The sequence below is a fragment of the Cicer arietinum genome, chromosome 1 (genome assembly GCF_000331145.2).
Source record: "Cicer arietinum cultivar CDC Frontier isolate Library 1 chromosome 1, Cicar.CDCFrontier_v2.0, whole genome shotgun sequence".
NCBI classification, from domain to species: domain Eukaryota; kingdom Viridiplantae; phylum Streptophyta; class Magnoliopsida; order Fabales; family Fabaceae; genus Cicer; species Cicer arietinum.
This window is the reverse complement of record NC_021160.2, coordinates 25,235,134-25,258,538: the sequence shown is the minus strand read 5'-3', so window position 1 is coordinate 25,258,538 and position 23,405 is coordinate 25,235,134. Positions and strand designations below refer to the sequence as shown.

Sequence of the window (23,405 nt, the reverse complement as noted above, 5' to 3'; positions counted from 1 at the left end):
TATATATATATATTTTAAAGTAAATTTTATACAACACTTTTCTTGATTGTAGTAAGGTTGAGTTTAATTTCGTTCTTTATTCTTTTTTATGAACTAATGATAAGAGAAAAACTTAGACACATTGAAACATCATAGATCTTCTAAAGAAGACCAAAGCGAATGTGCTCACTCAACTTCTTAAATCTATGAATGTTTACATGGCTCTTTTGTACTTTCTAATTATTTATGTAAAGACTTGTCGTTTGAATAGTTCATGTATGAAATGATAATATTTGTGAAATATGTGAAATTTTTAATTTAAATATATGGGTGTAGATTGTTATTTACATTGACAGCCAACATAAACTATAGATTTGTTAGAGCATCTTCAACGATAGCCAAATAAATTTGTCCGTTAGCGTGTAGTTAAGCAAAATTCAATTTTTGACGAGTTCACTTTTTGAGTTGTGTCAAGATGTCATAACGGTTCTCTCAGTAAGTAAGGTTACTTTTATAATTTAATAATAATAAAATTATAATTATTACCTTTTTTATTAATTTATTAATAATAATAAATTTATGACCGTTAGTGGGCTCTAGTTAATGAACTCATGTTGAGTTCATCGATGGAGTAAAACATGAATAAGTTGTTTTAATATGATGTGGCATAGTAGACCTTATTTAATGAACTTATGTTTAATTCACAATTGGACATGCTCTTAGTTATTTTAGGATGATAATTATCAATATGGAGTACGATGATAGAATAAAGAATGATAATTGAGCATCTCCAACGGTTGCCAAATACGTTTGTCCGCCAACGTGGAGTTACGTAAAATTGAGTTTTTGACGAATTCACTGTTGGAGTTGTGTCAAGCTGTCATCACGACAACATCAGGATGGAACGGTCCTTTCATAATTACCAACTTTTTTTTGTCTATTAATAAAGTTTATATGAGTTTGTGAGCATTTTGTTTCCCTTGTACGTCACATTTCCTTCATTTATCTTATAATACTAATTCCTAAAATTAGTAATATGTTGGTAAATGATTATACAAATAATTTTGTAATCGAATCATAGTTGGACATGCGCTTAGTTATTTTAGGATGATAATTATCAATATGAAATACGACGATAGAATAAAGAATGGTAATTGAGCATCTCCAACGGTTGCTAAATACGTTTGTCCGCCAACGTGGAGTTACGTAAAATTGAGTTTTTGACTAGTTCACTGTTGGAGTTATGTCAACCTGTCATCACGGCTACGTCAGGATGGAACGATATTTTCATAATTACCAACTTTTTTTTGTCTATTAATAAAGTTTATATGAGTTTGTGATCTTTTTTTTCCTTGTACATCACATTTCCTTCATTTATCTTATAATAATAATTCCTAAAATTAGTAATATATTGGTAAATGATGATACAAGTAATTTTGTAATCGAATCAACTTTAAAATTTTCACACCACATCCATTTTATCAAGTATCTTCCCGAACGTGGTCATTTATGGACATGTGACTATATAGAATGAACTAAATTTTTAAAATTATAGAGTTCATAAGTGAAGCAATGTTATTATAGTCTTCGAATGAATTAAAGTTTCAAAATCATTCTTTAAGGTGTCTTTTGTTAGTACTTTCGTGAATAAAAATAATTAATGGAAGACATAATCAAGAAGCAAGTTAACTAATTAAATAGACATTTTAAGAATAAACTAACAAATAAAATACACCTCTAAATATATTTTGTAATTTTGATACATTTAAAAACTATAGTGACTACATGTTACACATCTAAAGATCAAAATGATTATTTACTTTTAGATTAAAATGCAATTTGTTTTTCCTATTCTACTAAATCTACAATTTTGGTCCATGTATTTAATATTTGATAATTTTGAATCTTCTATTTTCAAATTTGTTGACGTTTAGTCCCCTCTCTTAATTTGAGTTACAATTTTGTGATGTGGCAATTATTTAAGTGATATGTACATGATGATGTAAAAAATCATGGTAATCAAGAATATAAATTTAATTTTAAATAAAATAATACCACTTTTAATATAATATATATTCATTAGTGTTACTATGTAAATTTATGGTTTCATTGTAGTTTTGGTCCGACTAATTTCACCTATTTGTGAACATTGGTCTCCCTATTTTGAAATCCAACAACTATGAACTTTGCCTCATATTTTTTAACTAAAAATTAATGATACAATATATTTTAAACGATGCAACATATGATATGATAATGTTGAATGATTAATACCCATAAAATTGTAATAAAATCCACGAAAAATTTTAGTTTCAACTATTGAAATTATTCATTTTTGTTATTTAATTAAAAGATATAATATTTTTGTTATTTAATGTTTAATCAAAAAATTACAACAAATGTGATAATTGATGGACTAAAAAAATTTGATTTTAAAATAGGAAAACTATTTTCATGAGTTTGATTTAATAGGGGACCAAAGTCCAAGTAAGTCTTTTATTTTAATTTTTTTTAAGTTTTTCATAGGTTTCCTCAATCGAAAATAGTCATATTCGAGACGTGTGGGACACTAAATATGAGCATCTTTTAATAAAAATTTAAACTCGAATTCACCACTCTTGCATTTTCCGCTAGACCAACCTACGTTGGTACTAACCTTTTATTATTTATAACTCACAACTTATTTTTCATTTTTCTCATATATTTGGTTGATAGATAAGAGAAAAGAAATTTATGTGATGTTTTCTATTTGACTTTATAACTTTAGCCTCATATTTTTATTAGTTTGTCAATTTGTGAACTCATTAACTTTTTATTTTATTAGTAAAAAATATTTTTGTTATCTTGTTAGCTTATATAATAGATTTTTTAATAATGAATCATGGATGTTTGGATGTTTGAAAAATAATTTTAATTATATTTAAAACTTAATATTTCATTTTTATTTAGATAATTATTTAAATTTATGTCTAAAAAAAATAGTTTCTAATTTTATTTCAAAAATTTTATGTTATAATGTTTTCAAATAATAAATACAAAAGTTAAAATAACAAACACATAATATTAGATGAGTAAAAAATATCACATAAAGTCAATATTTAAAAGACTATGACATAATATTGGATTGGTGCACTAACTTATTAAACATATATATACTAATATTTGATAATAACACAAAAATAACTTTACAAAAAAATAGTTTCATAAAATAAATAAATAAATAAATAAATAAATAAAAGGATAAACATAATAGATAATACCGCACTATGCAATCTCATGAAGAAAAAAAAAACTGTAAAATACAAATGTAGATAAAATCAATTAAAGTTCACCGTAAAAACTACTATTTCTAACATGACTATCCTGCATTTAACCATGAAAATATTGTGTATATAGTAGATGGTGCAGGGGTGGAACTTTTTTACGTTACACGGACATAATGCACCAATAAGAAAATATGTTTTACTTAATCGACTCGTAACTACCTCCAATTACATCTTATTACTTTAAACGAAAATTTGCATACGGTTAACAAATTTCTGAAAATAATATAATAATTATTCCAAGATTTTATATAGTATTTTGCATTTGCACTATTAAATGCATTCATTCATTTAATTTTCTTAAGAAAGGAGAGTCCTACTTCATTTAAATGCACTAATTTGGTCTAAACTATTATAGCAATCTACTTCAGTGGGTGGTTTCACTGGCAGTAAAGAATACTTTTGTTACAATTAAATTAAACGACAAACTTGTGTGTAGCCATAGCATGTCTACTAATGTTAGATGGACTCTATACTACCACATTTTTTCTGTTTGTGCTAGCTTTTTTTTTTTTGGGTACTACATGCCACATCATGTTAATTCAATTCATTATGCCATATCTTGCATTTATACAATTAGCAAATCAGATTATTTGAATTTTGAGCTGGATAAATTGAGTTTAAAAGTATTTAAATAATATGTCCAAATTCTTGTATGTTTTAATTAACAACAAAAAAAGACTAAAATTATAATTAAGTTTTTGTCGCGGTCTAAAAATTTGAGTGTTTCTTAAATTTAATAGAGTCGCCACCAAAGTTTATTTTATAATAGGAAAATATTAAGAAACCCTTAACAATAGAAAAATTAGAAAAACGGTCTTTGAAATCAAACTTTGAAAAAAGTCGTTAGTGTGTTTTTTTAATTAAAAAAATGGTGATGTGGTCAAATTTTGCGGATGTATGAGGTAGTGGTAAGTTTTTTTTTAAATTAAAATAATTTTATTAACTCATTTAATTATTTGATTAAAAATCTAAAACTAATTATTTAATAAAAAAAATCAATTAAATATTAAAAATATTAACAATCTTCATTTTCAATCTAAAATTTCTTCTTCCTCAACTCAAATATTTTCATATTTGAATTCAAATCAAAGTCATTGTCCTCAAATTTCTTTTTAAACTCATCACTCTTCTTGTTTGTGTTCCTTTGAAACAAAATGCATTAAAACATCACATTGAACAACTCTTATGTGCTTCACGAATTCTATTTTCTTGGTAACTTTCCATCTTCATCAAACAGAGTTTTAGGTGTCATAAACATTGACATGTTGACAGAGTTTGATTCATTGGTGAAACTTGTTGAAGATGAAGATTGATAAAGTTTTTTAATATATTTAATTGATTTATTGATTAATTAATTTTGAGTTTTTAATTAAATGAATTCATGAAAATTAATTTTAAATATTAAATAATAATTAGTCATTAATATTAATACATTCAGCAACTAATACATCAACAAAATTTGGCCATATCACTATTTTTTTAATTAAAACAATACATTAAGAAATTTTTTTAAAGTATTTGAAATTTGCTAGGTACACATAAAAAAATTACAAGGACTAAAATCGAAATAATCAATATTTGCAGTGATCAAAAACATATTTAAGCCTCTAAAAAAATATTAATCAACTACATTTTTTGTCTTAAAAGATATTATAAATATCACCATAATTAATTCACATAACTGCAAAGTCTTGGGTTTGAATCTAGACAAGATATTCAACTTAACAATATGTCATTTGTTAGTTGAATTAAAACTTAAAGACACTAATAAACTATTAAGCTCACTCATATATCATATATTATTTGTGACATCCTAAACTCTAAAATACTATATATAATAATTTATATCATATTTCTATAAAATTTGCAGCGAACAAATAAAAAATTATTTCCAAGAAAATAAAAAAAATTATTTTTAATTTAGGATATCATGTTTTTCAAAAATTAAAAGGAACACATTAAACTTCTTTACTCTTATAAAATAGTGCAATCGCAATAAGCTTGATTTAAGTATAATTACTTGATTTAATTCTAGAAACTTACTAGTACTTATAAGGTTTTCATACAAAAAGTCGTTTTAAATAAGTAAAATACAAATTACAATCCTTATTTCTGGTATCACCTATCAGAGTGGGATTCCTCCCAACTTGAACTTCAAGACTCATTAACTTGTAACAACTGCGATTTTCAAACACATGACAAAGCCAGTCAAACACAAACAACGAAGTAGGTGAGTTTCGAAATCATATTGGCAGTATAATCTAAGTAAGAAGAACTTGCAATTAGTCATCAATAAACTGTACCATTACACAAACATTATTCAAGGAAAAACATCACATTACATAGTCAAAATCAAGGAAAATCAATATATTTCACTATAATATCAAATCATCTCAGAAATCATTATCGCACACAATACATATTAGTCATAACAAAACAATCACAAGAAAATGAAATGTTATGCATGAGCTTAGACTCTACTTCACAATGTGATACCATTCTAACTCTGAAGCACTTGGTTAGGAGGTTTGATACTATGTCACCATCCTGGTGGGCGGACAATTCAAATTGGTCATGTCCTCATAGATTCCCTCAACTCAACTCGAGACACATATATGCGACAATCGAGGTAAACGTGTGTTGCATGGTAGCTCCCAACATTTGGAGTGCTACCTCCATGTCACCTAGGAATTCTCCACCCGAATACCTTCAAGGTCTAACAATCTTGTTTTAAGGCTCAACAGCAAACCGCCACGATTAAGCTCATTCAGTTGTATTTCACTAGAATCACTAGGCTTGTGAGGACCTACCTATATGAAGACAAAATAATCTTCACTTCACAAATTCTCAATATTTATTTTCTCCCCTCGTTGGCCTATGATACTAACATTAAGACTGTCATCTCAAACACAAATTGAAATCACCATTATTTCATCAATTATGAGGTTACTTCAATATTTTCATCACAAATTTATAAAATCACTATCATTAATCACACATCATCATCATCACATAAACTCATTATAAATTTATAGCATCACTATCATCAATCATACATTATCAGATAAACTTATCACAAATTTATAACATCACAATTATTAATCATACATCATCATCATCACATAAAATTATAACAACACATGAATCTTTTATTGTCACATTACATAAACTCATCTAATCACACATATACATAAAATTAATATCAAATACCACACATCTAATGAAATTAAACCAATCAACACCTTATAAATATTACTATTCCAATTTTAATTTCACAATTTCCATATTTGCACATTAATTAAATCATCCCTCAAAAGGCTACTGTCATATGTAGCGAGCCCCTGATGAATCGTTGAGAAATACGATTTTCTCGTTCATCTCACAATATATTATACTCGTGAATTCAAACGCTCTCTCACTCCTTACCTTATTTCGATGCTTTCACACACGAATATGATTCCACGAGCAAACAACATTTGTTCATTGACTATTTGTCCTTCAATCGATCTATGGGTAAACGTTAAAAATAAATTATGAGAATGCACTCTAAAACTAATTTTGAAATTCGGTCAAGAAAACTTGTCATAAACCAGAAAATCAATCATTGGATAATATAACCATTTTTCACACAATCATTTTGTCGTTGATTTCACTCAAATCAGACTTACAATGAAAACGGTGCAAAATAACGAATTTTAAAAACGGAGAAGTCGGGTATTTTAAAGAGAAATTGAGATGGTTAAAAATCTGAGAAATTGTGTTTATTTGACTAACTTAATGAGTGAAACAACAAGCTGAAATTTGAACAAAAATGGTGAAAGTTTTCTCGAACAATTACCGATCAATAGTGTCAACGATAACATTGTTGTGTTTTTCTCTCCCTTCTATGGCGGCGGCTGCAACCCCCTTTTTTTTATTAGGGTTCACATACATGGGTCAAACCCATTGGTCCCCTTAATTATTTTATGTTTTACTATTATTATTTTTATTTTGCTAAAACAAAATTAATAGTTACTTAATCTAATTTTTCTCATTTTTAATACTCCTCCAAACATCATTTAATTTTCACAACATTACTAATATTTCATAACTAATATAAGATAAATTAGAGTAATTAAAATAATTAACCTTTAAAAAAATACATATTACTAACAATTGAAACTCTCTTATTCAAAATAATCACTACAGTTATACCTATTTTTTCAAAACAATCAAATATTATCATCATTAGAGAATACTCAAAATCACAAAATAAATAATATAACGTTAACACGTTTAAGTTAACTGGGCGTTAAGAATGGGGAATCTCTTAATGTCTCGGTTACTTAATATTTTGTTTTGAAAATCGTTTAAGTTAACTGGGCGTTAAGAATGGGGAATCTCTTAATGTCTCGGTTACTTAATATTTTGTTTTGAAAATCGTTTAAGTTAACTGGGCGTTAAGAATGGGGAATCTCTTAATGTCTCGGTTACTTAATATTTTGTTTTGAAAATCGTTTAAGTTAACTGGGCGTTAAGAATGGGGAATCTCTTAATGTCTCGGTTACTTAATATTTTGTTTTGAAAATCGTTTAAGTTAACTGGGCGTTAAGAATGGGGAATCTCTTAATGTCTCGGTTACTTAATATTTTGTTTTGAAAATCGTTTAAGTTAACTGGGCGTTAAGAATGGGGAATCTCTTAATGTCTCGGTTACTTAATATTTTGTTTTGAAAATCGTTTAAGTTAACTGGGCGTTAAGAATGGGGAATCTCTTAATGTCTCGGTTACTTAATATTTTGTTTTGAAAATCGTTTAAGTTAACTGGGCGTTAAGAATGGGGAATCTCTTAATGTCTCGGTTACTTAATATTTTGTTTTGAAAATCGTTTAAGTTAACTGGGCGTTAAGAATGGGGAATCTCTTAATGTCTCGGTTACTTAATATTTTGTTTTGAAAATCGTTTAAGTTAACTGGGCGTTAAGAATGGGGAATCTCTTAATGTCTCGGTTACTTAATATTTTGTTTTGAAAATCGTTTAAGTTAACTGGGCGTTAAGAATGGGGAATCTCTTAATGTCTCGGTTACTTAATATTTTGTTTTGAAAATCGTTTAAGTTAACTGGGCGTTAAGAATGGGGAATCTCTTAATGTCTCGGTTACTTAATATTTTGTTTTGAAAATCGTTTAAGTTAACTGGGCGTTAAGAATGGGGAATCTCTTAATGTCTCGGTTACTTAATATTTTGTTTTGAAAATCGTTTAAGTTAACTGGGCGTTAAGAATGGGGAATCTCTTAATGTCTCGGTTACTTAATATTTTGTTTTGAAAATCGTTTAAGTTAACTGGGCGTTAAGAATGGGGAATCTCTTAATGTCTCGGTTACTTAATATTTGTTTTTTTGAAAATCGTTTAAGTTAACTGGGCGTTAAGAATGGGGAATCTCTTAATGTCTCGGTTACTTAATATTTGTTTTTGAAAATCGTTTAAGTTAACTGGGCGTTAAGAATGGGGAATCTCTTAATGTCTCGGTTACTTAATATTTTGTTTTGAAAATCGTTTAAGTTAACTGGGCGTTAAGAATGGGGAATCTCTTAATGTCTCGGTTACTTAATATTTTGTTTTGAAAATCGTTTAAGTTAACTGGGCGTTAAGAATGGGGAATCTCTTAATGTCTCGGTTACTTAATATTTTGTTTTGAAAATCGTTTAAGTTAACTGGGCGTTAAGAATGGGGAATCTCTTAATGTCTCGGTTACTTAATATTTTGTTTTGAAAATCGTTTAAGTTAACTGGGCGTTAAGAATGGGGAATCTCTTAATGTCTCGGTTACTTAATATTTTGTTTTGAAAATCGTTTAAGTTAACTGGGCGTTAAGAATGGGGAATCTCTTAATGTCTCGGTTACTTAATATTTTGTTTTGAAAATCGTTTAAGTTAACTGGGCGTTAAGAATGGGGAATCTCTTAATGTCTCGGTTACTTAATATTTTGTTTTGAAAATCGTTTAAGTTAACTGGGCGTTAAGAATGGGGAATCTCTTAATGTCTCGGTTACTTAATATTTTGTTTTGAAAATCGTTTAAGTTAACTGGGCGTTAAGAATGGGGAATCTCTTAATGTCTCGGTTACTTAATATTTTGTTTTAAGAAAAATTGTTTAAGTTAATTGGGCGTTAAGAATGGGGAATCTCTTAATGTCTCGGTTACTTAATATTTGTTTTTTGAAAATCGTTTAAGTTAACTGGGCGTTAAGAATGGGGAATCTCTTAATGTCTCGGTTACTTAATATTTGTTTTTTTGAAAATCGTTTAAGTTAACTGGGCGTTGAGAATGGGGAATCTCTTAATGTCTCGGTTACTTAATATTTGTTTTTTTGAAAATCGTTTAAGTTAACTGGGCGTTGAGAATGGGGAATCTCTTAATGTCTCGGTTACTTAATATTTTGTTTTGAAAATCGTTTAAGTTAACTGGGCGTTGAGAATGGGGAATCTCTTAATGTCTCGGTTACTTAATATTTGTTTTTTTGAAAATCGTTTAAGTTAACTGGGCGTTAAGAATGGGGAATCTCTTAATGTCTCGGTTACTTAATATTTGTTTTTTTGAAAATCGTTTAAGTTAACTGGGCGTTAAGAATGGGGAATCTCTTAATGTCTCGGTTACTTAATATTTGTTTTTGAAAATCGTTTAAGTTAATTGGGCGTTAAGAATGGGGAATCTCTTAATGTCTCGGTTACTTAACTATCGTTTTTGAAAATCGTTTCGGTAAATGAGTATTAAGAATGGGGAATCTCTTAATGTCTCGGTTACTTAATATTTGTTTTTTGAAAATCGTTTAACTTAATTGGGCGTTAAGAATGGGGAATCTCTTAATGTCTTGGTTACTTAATGTTTGTTTTGAAAATCGTTTAAGTTAAATGAGAATTAAGAATGGGGAATCTCTTAATGACTTATTTACTTAATGTCTGTTTTGAAAATCGTTTAAGTTAAATGAGAATTAAGAATGGGGAATCTCTTAATGTCTCGTTTACTTATGTGTGTTTTGGTAAATCGTGCTGACCCGCGATAGGTGGCACCTTGGTAAATGGTACGGGCCCGTGATAGGCAGTACGTTTACGATTTACGTTTGGTAAGTTGTGCAGACCCGTGATAGGTGGCACCTCGGTAAACAGTACGGACCCGTGATAGGTAGTACGTTTACGACTTACGTTCCTTGGTGGATTGTGTTTGTCCGTGAGAGACTGCACAGGGGTTTGTCCGTGAGAGACTACGCCCTGGTTTTAGTTAAATGAGAATTAAGAATGGGAAATCTCTTAATGTCTTGTTTTCTTATATGTATTTTGGTAAATCGTGCTGACCCGCGATAGGTGGCACCTTGGTAAACGGTACGGGCCCTTTTAGTAAATCGTGTTGACCCGTGATAGGTGACACCTCGGTAAACTGTACTGACCCGTGATAGGTGGTACGTTTACGACTTACGTTTCTTGGTGAATTGTGTTTGTCCGTGAGAGACTGCACAGGTGTTTGTCCGTGAGAGACTACACCCTGTTAAATTGTGAATTGTTGGTTCATTTTGTCTGTGTAGTATCGTGTTATAAGTGTTAAGTGTATGTTTTGGAATTTGGTGATAACATGTTTGATTGCAATACCATTTCGAAACCCATGATGTTGTAGTAATTGTGTTATAAGTGTTAAGTGTTATGTTTTAGAATTTGGTGATAGCATGTTTGATTGCAATACTATTTCGAAACTCATGATGTCGTAGCGATTGTGTTATCATTGCTAAGTGTTAAGATGTGGAATTATGTATGAATGATATTGAGTTAGTTTATGTGTTTTTGGAAGAATAAGCAGGGAAATCGATTTCCCAATCGATTGGATGAGTTGCAGGAAGTTCACTATTTTAACCTAATCGATTTGCCAATCGATTGTATAAATATATCTTTCAAAATCTTTTAAGAAATCGATTTGGAAATCGATTGGCAGAGAGGCAGGAACTCAGCAAAACTGCCGAAATCGATTTGGAAATCGATTTGGCAACCCAGGGACTCATCAGAACTGACAAAATCGACTTAGAAATCGATTTGGTCATGCAGAAACTCAGCAGAACTGACCAAATCGATTTGGCAATCGATTGGCTCAGCAAAAGTCCTTATTTTGAGTTAGATAATCGATTGCTCAATTGATTTATCAATGCTTTGGTCAGTTATGTATTACTTGATGGTTTGAGAACTTCATTTTGAGTTCATTGTTAATTGGCAAGCATTATATGAACTTTTAGCATATGGAAAATCCTTTTAAGGTGCATGCTTAGTTGAAAGGTTATTTTGTGCATTTAAAACTTAAATGTTATGTGTTATATGTTATTTTCGGTTGGTGACCCTTTACAATTATTGTGGAAATCTGGGCTTTGCCCTCAGATGAGAGTCAGGACGATCCTACCGGTTCGTACCCTACGGGCGGGAATGGAGATGGGAACGCTTGACTGCAGCTACGTTAAGAGGATCTCACGGGGCGCGTGGAGATCACTCAGTGTGTTTAGTTATTTTGTAAAATGATCAGACTAGGTTGACACAGAGGGAACATATGTCTTTCCTTTGGGTTGCGTTTACTTTTAATCTGGAAGACTGTACTACTCTTGTTATGTAAATATTTTGGATACATGGATTGAGAACTTTTTCCGCTGCTTGAAAATTATAATGACTTAATTACTTATCCAAATGTGTTACCTTGTTTATTTCTCTGTTTTAGTTTAATTCTTTAAAAAAAAAAAATACACCCTCGCTTTGAAAAACGGAGTGTTACAATTATCACACTATAACTAACTCTTACATAACAAAAATTAATCATAATTATTTTTTCAATATATATTTTTAAACACCCTTAATATCAAATTATTCTTTAAAAAAAACAATATTGACCAAATAGTTTGCACCAATGTTGATATATGTATTAAAAATTCCGGAGCATGAAATTGATAAAGTGCAATCGGGCACAATTTGAGGCCATAGCCCACAAGAGACAAACAAATTGATAAACTTGTGAAACTACATGCTTGGCTTGTAAAATATATAATATCGCATGCATATTTTTTAATAAGTAGAAATTTATTAAAAATGAGAGAAAAATTTGTGGTACATTTTCTTTTCTCTCTTTTTGATATATATACAAACTACTCCTCCATTTTAAAATAATTAGTGTTTTTTAGCAAAAATAATAATAATTTAAATTAATTGTCAAATTATTTTTTAATGTAACATTAATTAATTCATTTCGATTTTGTTCTCAAATTAATATTGAGTGGATCACTTTCAAGTCACAAATTTAAGGCATTTTTAAACTACAATAGTTATAATGAGAAGACTCTTATAACATTATTATACTAACTCATTATTATATTTTGGTGAAAAAATTTCATTTATTTTATTTTTAAAATTTGGAAGAAAAAAAAATATTAAACAACACTTATTTTGATAAAGAGGAATTATTTTTAAATATATGAGTTTTACTCAGACAATTTATCTTTTAAATATATTTTTAGACTTTATTTTTAAGTTAACTTGTATTTTCTAAAAAATATACGTAATATTTAAAATATTATAAACATCTCACTTATAAAAATTTAAAAATTTTTTACTTTTAAAAGTAAAGTTTTTGTAGGAGAAAGATTCATATTAGTTCGTTATTTATTGTTTATAACCTAGACCAACTCAATAATCATTGAATTCTCTTATTTTAAAAATAACAATTTCAATGTGTAAACTTAAATTAAAATAGTCTATAAAAAACAGACATTGGATTCTCTTATTAGTAATGATTAACATGATCTCAGAGATAACAAATTCAGTAAACATATATATGTTTGAAAGTTTAGGTAACCTGACTAACAATCTTCTTTTATTGTGTTGTTTATTAAATGTTTATACACGAACCACATCACATCTTACCTTGTTCAGTTTGAATTACATATTTATTTTTAATAATAAAAAATTGCTTTTATAATTCTAAAATATATATCAGTTTAAATGATTTATTAACAATATGTTACATATAACTTTCAATAAATAAACCTGTGTTACAAAATGCATCAATTGTTTGTATATAACGCAAATAAAATATAATAAATATACAATAAACAGTTTAATATATAACTTTCAATAAAAATAAAAACTATGTTACAAAATGCATTTATATTTGAATTTTTGGAAGAGAGCTTCCTTCCAAAAATGCTTTAAATAACAAAAGTGATGCTTCTGGCTGTGAAGACGCACAAGAATGCCCAGCTCCTTTTGCAGTGGCAAAGGATAAAAATATCATCATAAACCACCGAATATCCTGCGACCTAAATAATCAAAATAAGTTAATTATTTAGATAAGAATGATAGAGTTGAGATAAAAAATAACAACAAAAACATATAGAATTAGATTGTTAATTATAAGTCCATAATCAATAAGTCCATAAAATAAAAATCTTAACATTTAAACATATATACCTTCATTCCATTGTACCATGGTCTAAAAGGCTGCGAGATGTTCAACCTAATGTCCTTAACTAATTCGTCCAACAAGGACTGTGTGTTAAGGAATGGTATGAAAGAATCTTGATCTCCACTATAAAAAAAAATATAACTTTGCTTAAAAATATAGAACATTGTCAAACCAAAGTAAAGAATATGATGTAAGGACTAAGAGAAATTTACTAACCTAAATACCATAACTCTTACACCCAATTTGACAAGTGTCCCTAGAAGAGATACCGTTGGAGTATCATAAAAACTTTTGCTATCAATCCCAAGAACTCTATAATAAAACGAAAATGGTATTAGCAATCAATACAAATTTGATAAAATATATCATCTTTTTTCAATACAAACCTGAACTTATTTCAATTTGAAGGATAATTCATAAGTCTATTTATTTACAAAGACAAAATTAGTGATAATTAAATTTTATTTGACTTTATTCCATCAATCTAAATAACACAGTATTTTGAAGTTATAATAAAGTTTGAAACTCCAATGAATGATAAGTAAAGATTCAATTAATAAAACTTACACGCAACCTTGCCATAAGGTACTTCTAGCATGGAGAGTTTTTTGTAATTCTTTTTTATTGAAGTACTTAAATATTACGTCTCCAATACAAAAAGCTCTCTTTTTTCCTTTTTGCTAAAAAAAATATAAAAAGACAAAAGTTGAGATAAAGTGTATTATACAGGTGGTAGACACGGATCGTTACTGATATGAAAAGGATCGATGTAGCTACCAACCTATACATAAATAATATAATGTCAATTTTAATGGAAGGGTATTATTTCTATGCAAATAACAGAATATAAAAAAAATATATATATTATTTCTATGCAAATAACATAATATAAAATATATATATATATATATATATATATATATATATATATATATGCAAATAACAGAATATAGAAAAAACATATATCTACTAACCTCCGTACTAAACTGCGCAGTAACATGTACACAGGTGGAATTAACTTTTCCACTTCCATATTCCCGTACTATTCGAGAAAAGTTGCAAACTTTTGTGAGTAAGTCATAGGTTGAATGCGATATCAACCCATGCGACCACAAAAACTCCCCCCTAGAGTTGTAATTTGTGTTAAACTCTAAAAGGGGGTTTCCTATCTACAAATATCAGAAAGAGAGGAAACATTATTCTTATTAAAATGTTTCTTCTATAAAGCACAACATAATGTTTAAATTTATTTTCATATATTTGTACTCACAGCTATTCCCTTCAAATTTATTTTGGTTTTGGTTTGTAGAATGAGTTCGGCAAGCTGGGGTGCAAAGTGACCTGAGATCAAAAGTCTATCATCATGCATCCAACATAACCTTCATAATAAACATTATAATGATATAACACAATAAAAATATTACCTGCATAACTCTCCCCAGTAATGAAGAACTCATTGTTTTTGTACTGCGCAATTTTTTTGAACCAATGTTCCAAAAACGCAAGAGTATCTCTTGCTGTAAATTATACACAGATATAGTCAAACATATGTAAAGTTAATATAATTACATAATTCAAAACAAATTAAAGTGAATGTTTTGATGAGTACATTGTGTTAAAATTATGGGTTTTTTTTAATTAAGTGAATTGCGTTGAAATTGTAGATTGTAGAAATTGTAGTTTATTAAACTCTAGTTTATTGTTTTATTATTTATCAGTTCACCTCAACATTTTAAGTACTATTCTCATGTTAATTTGCACGGAAAAAGTAAACATACCTGTCATTTCATCGGTGATGTGGTGATAATATGACTCGTTGATAGAGTATGAGAAACCAACGCCAGCGGGTGAGTCCAAATAAAGCATGTTCGCCTCTACAAGGTTATCAAAATGGAAAATAATTTTAAGTATGCACCAAAATGTTACTAAAATGTTACTATAATTCAAAGAAATGATTTTTCTAATGACCTTTGTTCCAACTGTAGTCGTTTTTAACTAAACATTTGTCAGTTGGTTTGAAAGGATCATGCTCTTTGAAAGCTCCAAGTCCGATAGAAGAACAACCAGACCCTTCAAAACAGCGTATAGTTAGATACATTAAATTATTAAATTTTAAATAAAAAAAATTTGTAGTGGTTGATTTCACATTACCTCCGTGTAGCCACAGAACTAATGGTTTTGAAGTTGGCTGAACTTCTGCTTCAACAAAATAATAAAATAAAAATCTTTTTTGTATTTCATCAACACTTATATAACCAGAGTATTGGAGGAATTCCACCTTTGGTTGTTGAGGTAAATTAATTATTTTATTACTGCGAGAATTTACATAATAGATAGAAAAGAGAGATGAAAGAAACAAAAAAACATGATGAAAGTAGTATGGAAGAAATTATTAAACAAATGTTGTTCATCTTCTAATCTTAGTATGAATTGCAAATAAAAAACTAAACAAACCACTAAAACCCAAATAGAGATGTGATTTAAATAAGATATAAACTAAACAAACAGATGATATGATATAAATAATGTGTAGTGAATGATATAAGTAAGTGGTGAATGATATAATTGGGGGATAGTGGAAAGTAAAAGTAATTGGATTGGGAATATTATTGTGAGTGGAAAATAAAGTAAGTGGATTGGGAGTAAGGGAGATAGGGACCACATTGGGTGGAGATAAGTGGGAATATTATTGAGTGGAAAATAAAAGTGGAATGAGAATAAGGGATAATGAGGCCACTACTTTGGGTGGAGATAAGTGGGAATATTTTAGTGGAGTGTGAGTGGAAAGTAAAAGTAAGTGGAATTGGAGTAAGTAAGTGGTGGAAATATTATTGTGAGTGGAAAATAAAAGTAAGTGGAGTGTGAGTGGAAAGTAAAAGTAGAATGGGAGTAAGTGGTGGGAATATTATTGTGAGTGGAAAATAAAAGTAAGTGGAGTGTAAGTGGAAAGTAAAAGTAAGTGGAATGAGAGTAAGTGGTGGGAGCTTTACCCAAACCTTCTAGAGACCTATTAGTTTCGAGCACAAAACTATTTTAAGGGATAAGTATTGCAACACCTTTTATTTTAATTAATTAATTTAAAGCACTTAGCTTTATTTATTTATTCTATTTAATTAATTTAGTGTGACAATAATAAGATAATTATTCTTTTGATGTGTAATTATTTAATCAAGCATTTTCATATTAATTAATTGACGTTTTTATCATTAACTAATTAAAACTCGTAGGAGTATTTGTTTTAGAGTGGACAATGACCAATTCAATTTTGACTAAGTTAAAATTGAATTACCCACACTACTACTCTTGATAACTCAATTTTATTTTTAATATCATCTAGTTTATAGTATCATGCGTATTCTTCCTAGCTTTCAAGAAGACCACTAATCAATTGTAATTGGCATGTTACCATTCCACTATTCATGTTCCACACCCTTTCCTATAAGTAATAATCGTATGATCAAGTTATTACATTTCATGATCATTCGCCTCTCCCTCCCTTGCATTAACTCAAACGTGTAATTAGCAAGAATAAGTACATGAATGTCAATTAATTCCTAACAGTTGGTCATTGAATGATATCATTCCAATTGAATTTCTTATTCATGTGTAAAATTAACCTTAATGAAGATAATTATTCATTCCCTCTAATCAGCTCGACGCCACCTATATCAGTCTCATACACCTCACCCTCATAGAATACAATTAAACTTGCAATAGAACAGAAAATAAGTCATCATCACCCACACCCCCACACACCATTCCCAACATTATATTTTGTTTATCTCAAATATTTTTTAAGCCACTCAAACAACCATTCACACATTTCCTCCCATTCTTGTGGAAGTTCTAGGCTTTCGTTCTTTCATCTTTGTGAGATTTTTTTAGGGCTATATGGTGTTGCTTGGAAGGAAAATGCTCAAAGTAAGGGTTTTTTTCCCATGCAAGGTTAGGTTAGATATCAAATTAATGATTTATAAGATATTGATATGATGTATTGATGCGTTAAAAGAAATAGGTTAATTTTATGTTTGTCTCAAAGAATGTAACTATAATATTTTGATTTGTTTTTAGTAATATGTTTGCCTTGATAAACTTAATTATAAAATTCCAATTTTTATTATTATAACATGTGTAATATACTTATTGTCATATATTTGATGTAAAGTTGGAATCTTTGTGTTTTTTAGGTGTACTTAGTTATAAAGTTATGATTTTTATTATGATCTCATGAGAAATATGTTTGTTATGATGTATTTAATTTAAAGTGTTGATTTTTGTGTTATTTCATTTTAAAGTTTTGATTTTTATGAATACTATATGAGTCTTGAGGGAATTGATGAAAAGTTTTAATTTTAAATTATGAGAACATGATTAAGTTGATTATTGTCATGCGTTCAGTGGTAAGCTTTGATTTGTATGCCTAAATGAGTAATAATGGGAGAAGTTTTATAGTAGAAGAAATAAAGTTTATATTTTTATGTGTTCTTCGTGATTTGAGTTTTAAGTCTATCAATCACATGTATCTAATCCAATGTTGTAGTTTTTAAAATAAAAATTGTGATTTTAAGACATTTATTCACGTGTATATATGTTCTAAATTTGGGGATAACAAAATTATTGATTCTTGATTTTAAGCATCTATGAGATATAACTTTGATGTCATATGTAATTAAAATTTAATCTTGAATATTTTATCTTTGTAGTTGCCTAAGTGGCTGGCGATTTATATTATGAACCTTTTATCTTTGTGGTTGTCTAAGTGGTTGGTGATTTGTGTTTTGAACATTTTATCTTTTGAGTTATCTAAGTGGATGGTGACATTATCATTACATATAATATGCATCTTAGTGATTGGCTATATCCGGATCATATAATTTTAGAAGCATGCGTAACTTGCATACATTTTATTGTTAATTAGTGAGAAGAATCAATATGCTAATGCTAAAATTCATCCTAATAGAAAGAAGTATTAGCTTATACAACCAAATGTTAGTGTAAAATAATAGGAACATTATAATGCATGTCAATAGCGAATCTAACCATTCAGTGAGAAGTTTTATAAACACTTCAATGATCCATGATATATTTTCAAATGTGCAAGGAACCCGTTAGAAGAAATGGTTAGTAGTGCAACCTCTCACTCAACAGCATAAAATCGAAAGGTTGAATGGAAACAAGTCGAAGACCCACACCAGAACAAAGGTTGGAGGATACACTCAAGCATCCTTGGCTAATTTCAAGTCAAAACTAACAATTCTTAAAAAGGGTAGATAAAAAAGAATTAATCATTTGATCATTATCGTCTAGGTAGAGGCAAGCATGAGTTTAATGTCAGAGTAAGCTGAAAGTTCATTCTTCTAACAAAACAAATATCTTCCTTTGATGTAGTCCATAGATGATGTATTTGAAATAATTATGAAACAAGATTATCCACAAGGAAACCTGAACTACAAGTATCAGACCAAAGCTCTCTTATTGAAGATCATCATCTAATCCCTCCACTAAAAAAGTCTTTAATATAAATGTGTTTAAATAACTCATCATCTGATCAAACTCATGGACATATCAGACCCTAAGAAGAACAATTTTGGAAAACATTTAACTACAAGGTTTGAAGCCATTCATATGTCTATAAGGTATGACCTAAGAAGAACTGTTTTTGGCAATCCTTTGGCTACAAGGTATAAAGCCGTTCCTTTGTCTAGTCAAGGAAACGATCTTTGCCTATAGTGTATATCATGCTTAAAATACCATTTGAGACTCACATATATGAAATAAAAGAAGTAGAACATAGAAATGCATCAATTGATTTAGAAGAAGGATTGATCAGAATCGTGCTAACTCTATATATGGGTTAAAGATCATTTGAAAGAAAAGTCTCACAAAGTTGCTAAATCAACCTCGTCTGTCATATGTCAAGTACTATGGAATTTATTTCATTAGTCTATGGAAAGTGATTTTTCTTGCATGATATTCCTTTTATGTGTGTTTGTGTTTTCTCTTCTGTCTTATCGTGTGTCTCTATAGTTTCTTATATCGTGGTTCGTGTTGTCCTGTCCTTGGTTGTATCACATGTGTTCCTTTTTTTAAAACAGTTCTTTTTATCAATTTCAATAAAATCTATGTTATTGATCGTTTTTTTCTATGCTTATTTAAACTTTTCTCATTTCTAGTGTTTTTCAATAACAATTTCATAAATAAAAGCCTTTCTCTCCCAACCCAAATGCTTTTTCAAATAAAATGATTTAAACCTAAAACCCTCTAGAAAAACTAGTTTTATATCTTATCCTTTTATAAGTCTTCAGCTTTGTAAATGATTCTCTTCTTACATTGTACTCTTAGAAAGATTTCAAGATATTCTTAAAACATGATCTGCTCAACGTAATTGGAGAAATGTTTAGAAATCGTGAAATTGTTACATCTGCGAACTATAGTCAATAAGATGGATTATACCAGTAGGATCACAAAATGCATTCAGAGGTTCACTCTGTGCAACCCTTGGATGTTAATGTCTCCTTCTTTTTTTAAGTACCTTGAATATAAGGATGTAGTATGGAACAAAGCATTGAAAGGCTTGTGCCTCATTTTGTCTGAATCTTCTAGATTGGATGGAAATTTGAAGCAATAACAAAGAAAGGTTGGAGCACCTACAATCTTATCAAAGATTTATCTTGGAAAGATTATATCTCCAAATCTATATTCAGAAAAAGGCCCATTAGAGAAGTTAAAATAATTAGAGAAAATGGAAGACTACATCATCTTATTTCCTTAGTTAAGCCTGACAAGTCAAAAGGTATGACCTTGAACATGAAAAAATTTCCATCATTGTATTAGATGAAAGTTCAAAAAAGAAACAAAGGGATATAGTTTTTGTTCATCCTTTACGTTTCTTAAACTCATCTGCTATAGATGCTGGTTCATTTTTGGTAGGCAAAGGAAGTCACATTCCTCTCCTAAGAAAAAGGAAATCCCACCATCTGAAGTAGTTGAACTCTTGAGATGTGTCCTTAGATGTCTCTAGAACTTTTGTCAAGGATTAGTTTTTTGTTTTTAAGTTCTCTTTTATTTTAAAAACTCATTCATGTTAATCATATGTATGTTGTGTGATGGTCTTTACTGTATTTCTTGTGTGTGATTGTTGTTCGTGATTGCTTACTGTAAATTATATAATTTCACCCTTTTTGATAATGACAAAGGGGGACAAAAGTAGAAGATATAGTAATATAACTAATGGTATGCTTGCATCATTTGCATTACCTACATGATATCATTTGCATCATCTTCATTGCACCATATTTTGTTGCATCATTTGTATCATTTGCATCATCTAATTGTTACATATGCATTGTCTACATCATTCGCATCATTTGCATATATTTGTAGCATATACATCTAATTTTTTTCTTGCATCATCTGCATCTATTTGTTGTATCATATGTTTGCTACATCATTTGTGTTATCCACATCTAAAAATATATGCATGTTTTGTTGCATATATATATATATATATAATATATATTTTCTGCATAACACTAACATATATGACAAAGTATTCATATTCACCATTGTTTTGAAAGCCTTAATACCTTCTAAAAACTTGGTTTGTTCAATTATACTTAACATCCTAAGAAGAACAATAGTTCAAAGGCTTTAAATCTTTAGAATTTTGAAATGTTAATCAATATATATCATACGAAACCAAAGGCTTAACATCATAGGAATTTGTGAACACTTTTTGGAAACTCAAGTCATACTTTTTTTATGATATATTTGTGTTTTTTTCACAGGCCTTTCTCTCCTATTGTACCCTCATATGTATCAAAAATAAAATAACTTAATAAGTTTGAAACTTTTAAAGAATTGTGTTTATCATTTTCAGGGGGATATAAAACTGGTTTTTCCTAGAGAGTTTGTAGTATAAAACATTTTTGGATCAAAAGGGATTTGGGGTGGGAGAGAATGTTTTTAATGAAAAAGGTGATTTTTAAAGAACAATAGAAATGAGAGAATTTTAAATAAGCATCGAAAATAAATCAAGTTATAGCTTTTAACGAAAGAGACCAAAAAAAAATTTCAAAAAAAAAAAAAAGACAATCGATACAACCAAGGACGTGACAACACAAACCACGACATAAAAGACTACACATGCACACACGATAAGACAAAAAGAAAACACAAACACACATAAAAAGCAGGTCAGACAAACAAGTACACATAGAGTAATGAAATAAATTGCAAAGCACTTGATCAATGAAAAACGAGGATGATTAAGAAAATTTGCCCTTATGTCTTGCTAGAGTTTGTCAGACATTTCTTTTAGATGATCCCTTAACCAGATGTAGAGTTAGCTTGGTTCTGATCATTCTTTCTTCTGAATCAGTAGACGCAATCCTATATTCTAGTGCTTTGATTTTGTATATGTAAGTCTCATATGATGTTTCAAGCACGCTATACACTAGAGGCAAAGATCTTCTCCTCGATCAGACAAAGGAATCAATTCAGACCTTGTAGCCAAAGGACTTCCAAAAATATTTCTTCTTAGGTTTTGATATGCCCATGAGTCTAACGAGATGACGAGTTACTTAAACTCTTTTATTATACAGACTGCTTATGTGGAGGGATCAAACAATGATCTTCCATGAGATAACTTTGGTCCTTTACTTGTATTTCATATTTCCATGAGCATAATTTTGTTTCATGATTATTCCAAATACATCATATATGGATCACATCTGATGAAGATATTTGTTCCATATGAAGAATGAACTTTTAGCGTAATCTAACATTAAACTCATGATTGCTTCTTCCTAGAGGATAATGCTTGTAACACCCCGTTTTTCAAAGCGAGGGTATATTTTTTTTTCAAAAGAAATTAAAATAAAACAGAGAAATAAATAAATAAATGCCTTTGGATAAATAATTGAGTCATTATTATTTACAAGCAGCGGAAAAGTTTCTCCAATTATAAATCCAAAACATTTACACAACAGCAAATGGTACATGGAACTCATTCAAATAAGATGTCAAACTGACAATATTAGTATAAGTACAGTTTTCCAAACTAAAAATACTCCAATCCAAAAAGAAGGACACCTAGTCCCTATACATCATCCTAATCTGATCATCCTACCAAAAAGCTATACACCCCGAGTGATCTCCACGCGCCCCGTGAGATCCTCCTAACGTAACTGCAGTCAAGCGTTCCCATCTCCATTCCCGTCCGTAGGGTACGAACCGGTAGGACCGTCCTGACTCTCATCTGAGGGCAAAGCCCAGATTTCCACAATAATTGTAAAGGGTCACCAACCGAAAAATAACAGTTAACACATAGCAATTAAGTTTTTAAATGCTCAAAATGACTTTTCAACTAAACATGCACCTTAATAGGATTCCCAATATGCGAAAAGTTCAATACAATATTTGCCAATTAAAAATGAAAGCAAAATGAGGTTCTCAATCCCCTAATTATAACATAACAAATCAAGACATGGATAGATTCATGAACAATCAATCATACAACTAAAACTGAGGATTTTCACTGAGCCAATCGATTAGGCAATCGATTGGGGTGAAGGATTTTAATGAAAACAGAATCCTGGGCTGAATCAATCGATTTGGCAAACGATTGAGTGAGTACTGAGC

The 23,405-nt window shown here is 29.4% G+C and overlaps 1 protein-coding gene across 1 annotated transcript in view; it reads right to left on the bottom strand.

Moving 5' to 3' along the window:
• Positions 1 to 13,301: 13,301 nt before the first annotated feature.
• LOC101501431 (serine carboxypeptidase-like 45) overlaps positions 13,302 to 23,405 on the bottom strand; it is a 37,533-nt gene continuing 27,429 nt past the window's right edge. Inside the window, exons 8-18 of the mRNA XM_073363423.1 lie at positions 15,915 to 15,959; positions 15,732 to 15,833; positions 15,542 to 15,637; positions 15,188 to 15,280; positions 15,034 to 15,104; positions 14,738 to 14,932; positions 14,491 to 14,544; positions 14,331 to 14,443; positions 13,980 to 14,075; positions 13,769 to 13,886; positions 13,302 to 13,617 (exon numbers count right to left, since the gene is read on the bottom strand). Of these exons, the coding sequence (XP_073219524.1) occupies positions 13,507 to 13,617; positions 13,769 to 13,886; positions 13,980 to 14,075; positions 14,331 to 14,443; positions 14,491 to 14,544; positions 14,738 to 14,932; positions 15,034 to 15,104; positions 15,188 to 15,280; positions 15,542 to 15,637; positions 15,732 to 15,833; positions 15,915 to 15,959 (1,094 nt within the window). The 3' untranslated portion in view covers positions 13,302 to 13,506. The remainder of the gene's footprint in view (positions 13,618 to 13,768; positions 13,887 to 13,979; positions 14,076 to 14,330; positions 14,444 to 14,490; positions 14,545 to 14,737; positions 14,933 to 15,033; positions 15,105 to 15,187; positions 15,281 to 15,541; positions 15,638 to 15,731; positions 15,834 to 15,914; positions 15,960 to 23,405) is intronic.